At 43.4% G+C, this 8,423-nt stretch overlaps 1 protein-coding gene across 3 annotated transcripts in view; it reads right to left on the bottom strand.

Annotated features, from left to right (window-relative positions):
• DDB1 (damage specific DNA binding protein 1) overlaps positions 1 to 8,423 on the bottom strand; it is a 33,972-nt gene that overhangs the window by 12,825 nt on the left and 12,724 nt on the right. For all 3 annotated transcript variants that reach the window (XM_017519854.2, XM_037735327.1, XM_037735326.1), the window contains exons 11-18: positions 5,035 to 5,110; positions 4,828 to 4,936; positions 2,877 to 3,055; positions 2,619 to 2,782; positions 2,434 to 2,541; positions 2,072 to 2,279; positions 574 to 669; positions 370 to 481 (exon numbers count right to left, since the gene is read on the bottom strand). In XM_017519854.2, coding sequence (XP_017375343.1) covers positions 370 to 481; positions 574 to 669; positions 2,072 to 2,279; positions 2,434 to 2,541; positions 2,619 to 2,782; positions 2,877 to 3,055; positions 4,828 to 4,936; positions 5,035 to 5,110 — 1,052 coding nt within the window. The remainder of the gene's footprint in view (positions 1 to 369; positions 482 to 573; positions 670 to 2,071; positions 2,280 to 2,433; positions 2,542 to 2,618; positions 2,783 to 2,876; positions 3,056 to 4,827; positions 4,937 to 5,034; positions 5,111 to 8,423) is intronic.

The following is an 8,423-nucleotide window of genomic DNA, read 5'->3' as shown; positions in this document are numbered from 1 at the left end:
AAAAAAAAAAAAAAAAAAAAACCTGGATGCAAGTTCTGTAGGACTCTAAACCCCATGCTCCTCCCTATTCTACTACTCTGCCCCCAATCACACATACCCTACAAAGAACCCAAATTGATGGTGACAGAAAAGGAGTTATTCATGCTGCAAGGCCACCAAGTAGCAACTACTTTTCATAAATAAACTTTTATAGAAGCTAGCTATGCCCATCTGTTGCCTACAGCTCTGTTGCCTACAGCTGCTTTTAGGGTACAATGGCCAAGTTGTAACTGAGACCACATTGCCTACAAAGCTGAAAGCCTTCACTACCTGGCCTTTACAGAAAGCTTGCCTACTCTAATGTCATATCTCTTTGTCCACTGCCCTTACCTGGGTGCTAGCGCTGGGCCTCAAAGCTGTTGTGCCCCCACTCGTGTCTTGGACTTCAATGCGGCTGGAGAGGACCCCGAAACATTGGGATACTTCCTGGTAGCAGATCTTCCTGCAAAACAAGTATGGAACAACAGTGTCACTTAGAAAGTCAGAAGCGGCCTACACCAATTCCCATACCCACTCTCCCACCCTGGGGCTCACCTCGGAGACTCATAGAGGGGAACTGTGCGAATGTGCAGCTTCTGGATCTCATCGATGGTGCCGATGGTAAGGGTGCTATTGTTGGCCAGAGCCAGGCTGGAAAGAAGAGTCTGGGTTTAGACTGAGGAGACTCAAGGAAAGTAAACATTCTATGAGGCAACTCCACACAAGAAGATAAACAAGGCAGAATTATACCAGCTTTGACTCCATGCTAAACATCACCTGGAGAGACAATTCTGATTCCTGGTCCCATCCACAAGATACTCTTACTTAATTAGTCTGGGTGAGCCTAGGCTGATATTTTTAACAGCTTTCCATTTAATGATAATGTATAGCCAATTAAAAATAAAATTAAGAAAGCATTGCTCCAGAATAGTGACTTTCAAACTGCCTGCCTAAGAGTCAGCTGAAGGGCTTGTTAACACAGTCTGCTGGGCCCCCACCCAGACTTTCTGATTCTGTCTGTGAGTCAGGGTGGGAACTGAGAGTCCGCATTTCTTTCTTTTTGTTGAGACAGAGTCTCGGCTCTGTTATCCAGGCTGGAATGCAGGGATGCAATCTCAGCTCACTGCAACCTCCACCTCCCAGTTTCTTTCTTTCTTTCTTTTTTTTTTTTGAGACAGAGTTTAGCTCTTGTTACCCAGGCTGGAGTGCAATGGCGCGATCTCAGCTCACTGCAACCTCCGCCTCCTGGGTTCAGGCAATTCTCCTGCCTCAGCCTCCTGAGTAGCTGGGGTTACAGGCACGCGCCACCATGCCCAGCTAATTTTTTGTATTTTTAGTAGACATGGGGTTTCGCCGTATTGGCCAGACTGGTCTCGAACTCCTGACCTCAGGTGATCCACCCGCCTCAACTGGGCAAGGCTGGGATTACAGGTATGAGCCACCATGCCCAGCAACCTCCTTTGAATCTCCTGCCTCAGCCTCCCAAGTAGCAAGGATTACAGGCACGTGCAACCACTTCCAGCTACTTTTTGTATTTTTAGTAGAGATAAGGTTTCACCATGTTGGGCAGGTTGATCTTGAACTCCTGACCTCAAAGGATCCTCCTGCCTCAGCCTCCCAAAGTGTTGGGATTACAGGCGTGAGTCACCATGTCTGGCCAGAGAATCTGCATTTCTAACAAATTCCCAAGTAGTGTTATAGTTGCTGGTTGGGGCCACCCTTTGAGAACTCCTGCTCTAGAGACACACAAAATGCTCTCTAAATCACGGGTTATGAAACAATCATTTGAATCACCTCAGTTCTGAAAATACAGATTCCAGAGCTCAACCTCAGACCTACTGAATCAGACTCTGAGAAGGAGTCCAAAAACCCTGTAGTTTAAAAAACTTCCCACGTTTCTACTGGGTAGCCAGATTTGAGAACCTCTGCACTAGCTATACTTCCTACTCATTTACTGACTTTGACAATGGAAAAAGGCTTTGAGGTGAGGGTTTGAGGAAAACATGATGCCCTCTATCAGTAGTTCTCATTAAATAAGGAAAAAGAGACTCACCTGTCAGGATAGCCATCCGAATTGAGAGGACACATGTAGTTCACTTCCTTGAGGTTGACATTTGAGAAGACCAATTTGTGGTTGCTGCTATAGATGACAGTGGGGCGGTCAGAGCAAGCAAAGACGTTGGTGGTAGAAAGAGAACGGAAAGTCCTCAATACAGTGGGCTGGGTGCCTAGAGTCACCTTCTTACGGTCGCTCAACAGACCTACAGAGAGAATGACATCAGGAGAAAGGAAGAAAGGAAACAGGACAAACAGCTGGCCTGTGAAAGTTCAAAAGCAGAACCCTGGAACTAAGAGTTCTGTGTAATTCTAATACTCTTTTTTTGAAAGAGTCCCTCACTCTTTTTCTATGCTCACCTGTCTCAATGTTGAGCCCAAAGTAGAAAAGTGCTCCATCTCCCAAGGCACAAAGGAGGTAGTGGCTACTCTCAAAGGTGGTCATCAGGATGGAGCGAGGAATTATCTCTGTGGGAAATGGGGACGTTATGTTCTTGTTCCGCATTTTTACTCTGATCCCAACCAGGTGGCTAAATGACACATACCTCCACCCAGCATCTCCTTGTGCAGTAGTTCAAAAGAAGGCAGCTTCAAAATACGAGCCGAGATGTCTGTCCAGAGGCCAATGGCACAAAGAGGGGACAGTCCATTGCTGTCCCCTAATGGGGTGATGTCCAAGCAGGCCACTTCATGTTCCATCTCTGTGTGGCTGAACAAAGAATATGGCAGAAGAAGGAATCCAAAGATCAAAGAAGTCCTAGAGAAAAGAGGAGAAAAGCAAGCAGACAAAAAAACACACACACCTGATCTGCCGGAGCTCCTGAGGATGGATCTGCAGGTAGTAGAGGGCCCTGCCCACAGCCACCACCACCTGGCTGCTGTTGCAGGAGGCCACACTGATATTCTTGGCCTGAGGCTCCTTCCATTCACTGACCAGAGCTTTGGGTTCTTGAGAGACCAACCTCACCGATGCTGAAGTGATCTAAATAAAGAGCAGACAGCAGATGTCTCCAAGCATTTGCCAGGAGCCACACAGGAGTGGAAAGGTGGTAAATGCAGCCCTAGCAGAGCCCTACAAATAAGCTACATGAGGCTTCTATGTTTTATTCCCTGAAGTCCTGCTAATGATTACAAGAGATGTCATTTTTGGGAGAATGCCTGAAGGAGGCTGGCTTGAGTAGCTTACAGCCTACAAACCTACAGCAAAGGGAAAAAAGGCCTATTTCATTCTAATTGAGGCTTACTTGGGTAATACAAACTGCATCGTATGGGAAAGTATAAATAGAGTAAGATCCTGTGACCATCAGCATTTTTTTTTTTTGAGACAGAGTGTCAGTCTGTCACCCAGGCTGGAGCACAATGGCTAAATCTCGGTTTACCACAGTCTCCACCTCCCAGGTTCAAGCCATTCTCCTGCCTCAGCCTCCCAAGTAGCTGGGATTACAGATGCGTGCCACCACGCCCGGCTAGTTTTTGTATTTTGAGTAGAGAGACGGGGGTTCACCATGTTGGCCAGGCTGGTCTTGAACTCCTGACCTCATGATTCACCCACCTCGGCCTCCCAAAGGACTGGGATTACAGGCTTGAACCACTGCACCTGGCTATGAACACCAGTCTTAACAGTTTTTCTCAACCCCCAAATCAAACCTCTAAAATATCTAAGTTCTTTACTGTGTATGAGCCATTTAAATTACTTAAAGTTCCTCAGTAAAGGTTACAAAATTGTATAGAAATATATTTTATAAATTTATCACTGAAATAAAACAGGAAGTAGGTTGGTGACACTGTTACCTATTGATTCATCTTACCTAGCATGATTGAGTTTATATTAAAGGATGAAAGCTCTTTAATAATAGATAGGTGAGCTGGTGCCAGTCTTCAGGCCAAAAGTTAGATAACACTGACAAAGCAATGACTCAGTATCTGGGCACGTCCCATACTTGGTCTGCAAACCGACAGAACTTTCCCTCCGGTTTTACCAATCTACCACTGCCAGGTGGCTAAAAGGAAGACCAGGTGGATAAAAAGATGGAGACAGTTCATTAATCCTCAGGCACTCCAGTGCTCTACCCACCACTGGCAAGACAGACCCTGGCCATACAGTGAAGAACAGCTCAGAAGATAAAGAGGGAATGAAAAAAGCTGAAGGATATCAGGGTCACTCCAAACTTCAAAAAATTGCTGGGTGTCAGAAATGAGGCTCTCGTGGATAACAAATGCCAGAGGCTATCTGGCCCCATATTACAGATAGACTGAAAATAATGATCAGAATAGGGTAAGCTTCGGTTATAATAAATATGTGGAAAGGGCTGCCAAGAGCCATACTGAATGGTTGCATCATGACTAATTTTTTCTTTTTTTGTGCTTTTTGGTATTTTCCAATTTTATAATAAGTATGTATCACTATTTGAACAAGGGGGAAAAAATCTGAGGTCTCGAAAGATACAATTAGTGCTAAAACAGGATCCGAAACTATATTTTTATATTTCTATATAAAATGATCCAAGTTTATAAAAGAAAATGTAAATAAATACACACACATTTGCAGAAGAAAAATAAAGCTGCAAGGAGCAACTCTAAAGTTAAGAGCTGTGATCTCTGAGTAGTGGGTTATCTGTAATTTTTTTCCCTTAGAATTTTTACATTATTTTTGGAGCCATAAAAATTGGTTGTTTTAAAATCCAGTGGTGCTCTGTACTGCACTCTAGGTCAATTCAAGTACATGGTAATGCCTGCCCCTTTCTCAGTTATCACCTGGATAAGCTGCTGATGAGCCACGTTGCCACAGAAGAAAGTCTGCTGATCATCCACGAAACCCATCAGTTCGGTTTCTTCTACCTCCTCTCCATTTAACATGAGAACTCTGCAGCAGAATGGAGGGCCTGGGTCAGCCTGGGACCAGCTTCCCCACCTCACAATCTTCTCACCAGCACCTACAGCTGGCACTAGACCCATCCTTACCTTGTCTGGCCCACAAAAGAAAGCACCAAAGTGTCATCAGTCTCACGATTAGGGTCAGACCGCAGTGGCCATAATCCTGGAACAAGGACCAAGGATTCAGATATACAGGACAAACCAACACTTAGCATGCACATCTATGGACAGGGCAGGCCAGGTGCAGTGGTTTATGCCTGTAATCTCAACACTTGAGAAGGCCAAGGCAGGAGGATCGCTTGGGACCAGGAGTTCAAAACCAGCCTGGGCAAAATGCTGAGACCTCGTCTCTGCTAAAAATACAAAAGAACTTGCTAGGTGTGGTGGCACAAGACTGCTGTCCCAGCTACACGGGAGGCTGAAGACAGAGGAAGAGGCTTCAGCTATGATCATGTCATTGCACTCCAGCCTGGGGGACACAGCAAGATCCTGTCTCAAAAAAAAAGAAAAAAAAAAAAGTATATATATGGACTGGGCAGCCTGACACCACTGGAAAGGCTGGAACTTGCAGTCCTGAGCTGAAGCCCCCTCTCTGTTCTTGCTCCTTCTTGGCTTTAAGATTCTTAAAAAGTTGGATAATTTCAAAACTATTTTGAGTCTCGTATTTTAAATTTTGGATTGGATTATATACCTTTTCATTACACAAACTATCCATCTATCTATCACAGAGTCTTGCTCTGTTGCATCCATCTATCTATCTATCTATCTATCTATCTATTACAGAGTCTTGCTCTGTTGCCCAGGCTGGAGTACAGTGGCGCAATCTTGGCTCACCGCAACTTCTGCCTCCCTAGTTCAAGCAATTCTCCTGCCTCTCAGCCTCTCAAGCAGCTGAGACAGGGAGGTGCCAACACAACCCGATAATTTTATTTTTAGTAGATACGGGGTTTACCACATTAGCCAGAATAGGGTCGAATTCCTCATGATCTGCCTGCCTTGGCCTCCCAAAGCGCTGAGATTACAGGCATGAACCACTGTACCCGGCCTAAATTTATTTTTTAAAAGCACACAAAAGTCTCATTCCCATATTTCCCTCCAATCCATCCCCCAAACAAGTGATCAATAAAGGCATCTTGTTTAGCCTTCTAGTAAAGAGATGGGGTGTGGGGGGGTCTTGCTATGTTGCTCCAGGCTGGCCTCAATCTCCTGGGCTCCAGTGACCCTCCTGCATCAGCCACCTAAATAGTGAGGACTTCAGGCCCACCACACAACATCAAGCTGTATTTTTTTAAATTTAAGGACATAGGTATTACAAGCAAATACAAACATAAAATAGTCTATCATGAACTATTTGGCATCTTGTTCTCTTGTTTTCACAATATATGCTCAAAGCCCTTATCAGAACATAGTATTGAATTGTGTAAATTATTTATCTACACAATTACCATTAAATTATGTAGATTAACAAATCCCTACTCATGACATTTATTCAGTATTTTGCTATAACATACAATGCCACAAGGAATAAACTTTTTTTTTTTTTTTTTGAGACGGAGTTTCGCTCTTGTTACCCAGGCTGGAGTGCAATGGCCCAATATCAGCTCACCGCAACCTCCGCCTCCTGGGTTCAGGCAATTCTCCTGCTTCAGCCTCCTGAGTAGCTGCGATTACAGGCGCGCGCCACCATGCCCAGCTAATATTTTGTATTTTTAGTAGAGACGGGGTGTCACCATGTTGACCAGGATGGTCTCAATCTCTTGACCTCGTGATCCACCCGCCTCGGCCTCCCAAAGTGCTGGGATTACAGGCTTGAGCCACCACGCCCGGCCTAAGCTTGTATTTTTATGTCATATGACCTTTATACATATGAAGGTCAAGTAGAGGCTCAGAACTGGGACTGCTAGGTAAATCACTACATGCAGTTTTTGATATTGCCCAATTCCCGTCTGTAGAGGATGCACAAGCACGTTTACTTTCTCACAGCCTGACCAACATAACGTGTGGTCAAACTTCTGGATTTTGGTCAACTAGTAAAGGAGAGTATTGCTGTTTGGTGCTAATATACATTTCTCAGGTCTGTTGCCTGTACATTCATGTCCTTTGCTAGTTTGGGGACAGAAAACTTAGTGATCTTTCTGGGAATTTCTTGTAAATTAGGAAGACTGGGCCTCTTGTCTGTAAGATGAAGTACAGAATATTTTTATCTGTTTGTTATTTCTTCTGACTTAGCTAACAGTGTTTTGTTTTGTCTTTGCAACGAAGTGTTTTATTTTTATATAGTTGAATTTATCAATCTCTTTTTGGCTTCTGTACTTGGTCATAGTTATGGCTTCATTTTTTACATTAACTTTTTCATCCATGTAGATTCTAGACAAGTTAACATGTGGCAGTATGAATCCAAACTTGTCTTTTCCCAAATGACTACCAGTTATCCCCAAAACACCATTTATTAAGTCCCAACTTTAGGCCAAGCATAGTGGCTCATGCCTGTCATTATAGCACTTTGGAAGCTCAAGGAGGGAGGATCACTTGAGCCCAGGAGTTTGAAACCAGCCTGGGCAACAAAGGGAGACACTGTCTCTACCCCCCCCCAAAAAAAAAAAAAAAATTAGCCAGGCGTGGTGGTACATGGCTGGAGTCCCAGCTACTGGGAGGCTGAGACAGGGGCGATCACTTGAGCCCAGGAGATTGAGGCTATAGTAAGCCATGATCAAGCCACAGTACTCCAGCCTGGGTGACAGAGTAAGACCCTATCTCAAAAAATAAATAAATAAAAATAAAAATTTTAAAAGTCCCAACTTCACTCACTAAACTGAGAAACCACCACTATCATATACTGAATTTCCACATGTAATTATGTCATTTCTGGACTTCTGAATCCACCCATCAGACTCTGCCTATTTGTCACTAATACTACGCTTCTAATTATAGAAGCTTAACAGTATGTTTTAGTATCTGGTAGGGCTAACCTGTCTCCCTGCTCTTTTTAAAGTTTTCTTGGTTATACCTGCTTCTTCCTTTTTCCATTTGGACTTGTCTAAGTCAAGGAAAAAATGTATAGATATTGAGGTACACTAAATATAAGTCAAAGAGAGAAAAGCTTTATAATCTTGATTTGCAGACCTTGGTGTGTCTTTTTCATTTGATCAACTTGTTCTTTTCATCCTTCAGTGTATCTTTAAGTTTTCCTTGTATAGGTTTTGCACAATTTTGTTAAATGTACTCCTTGGTACTTTATCTTTTTCTTGTTACTGTATATCGCCCCCTTTCCTCTACTATACTTTCTAACTGACAGTGTTTACATGAAAGCTATTTATTTCAGTATACCATTTTATATCCTGCTACCTTAGTGAATTTTTGTCTATTGTAGTTTTTTAGTTGATTATCTTGAGTTTTGCAGTTTAATGATCTCTTCCTTTGCAATTTCATATACTTCGATATCTTTTTTTTTTTTTGAGACGGAGTTTCACTCATGT

The sequence above is a fragment of the Cebus imitator genome, unplaced genomic scaffold, assembly GCF_001604975.1.
Source record: "Cebus imitator isolate Cc_AM_T3 unplaced genomic scaffold, Cebus_imitator-1.0 Scaffold779, whole genome shotgun sequence".
In the NCBI taxonomy this organism is placed as follows: domain Eukaryota; kingdom Metazoa; phylum Chordata; class Mammalia; order Primates; family Cebidae; genus Cebus; species Cebus imitator.
The sequence above is the reverse complement of the archived record's forward strand: the minus strand, read 5'-3'. Positions and strand labels throughout refer to the sequence as shown.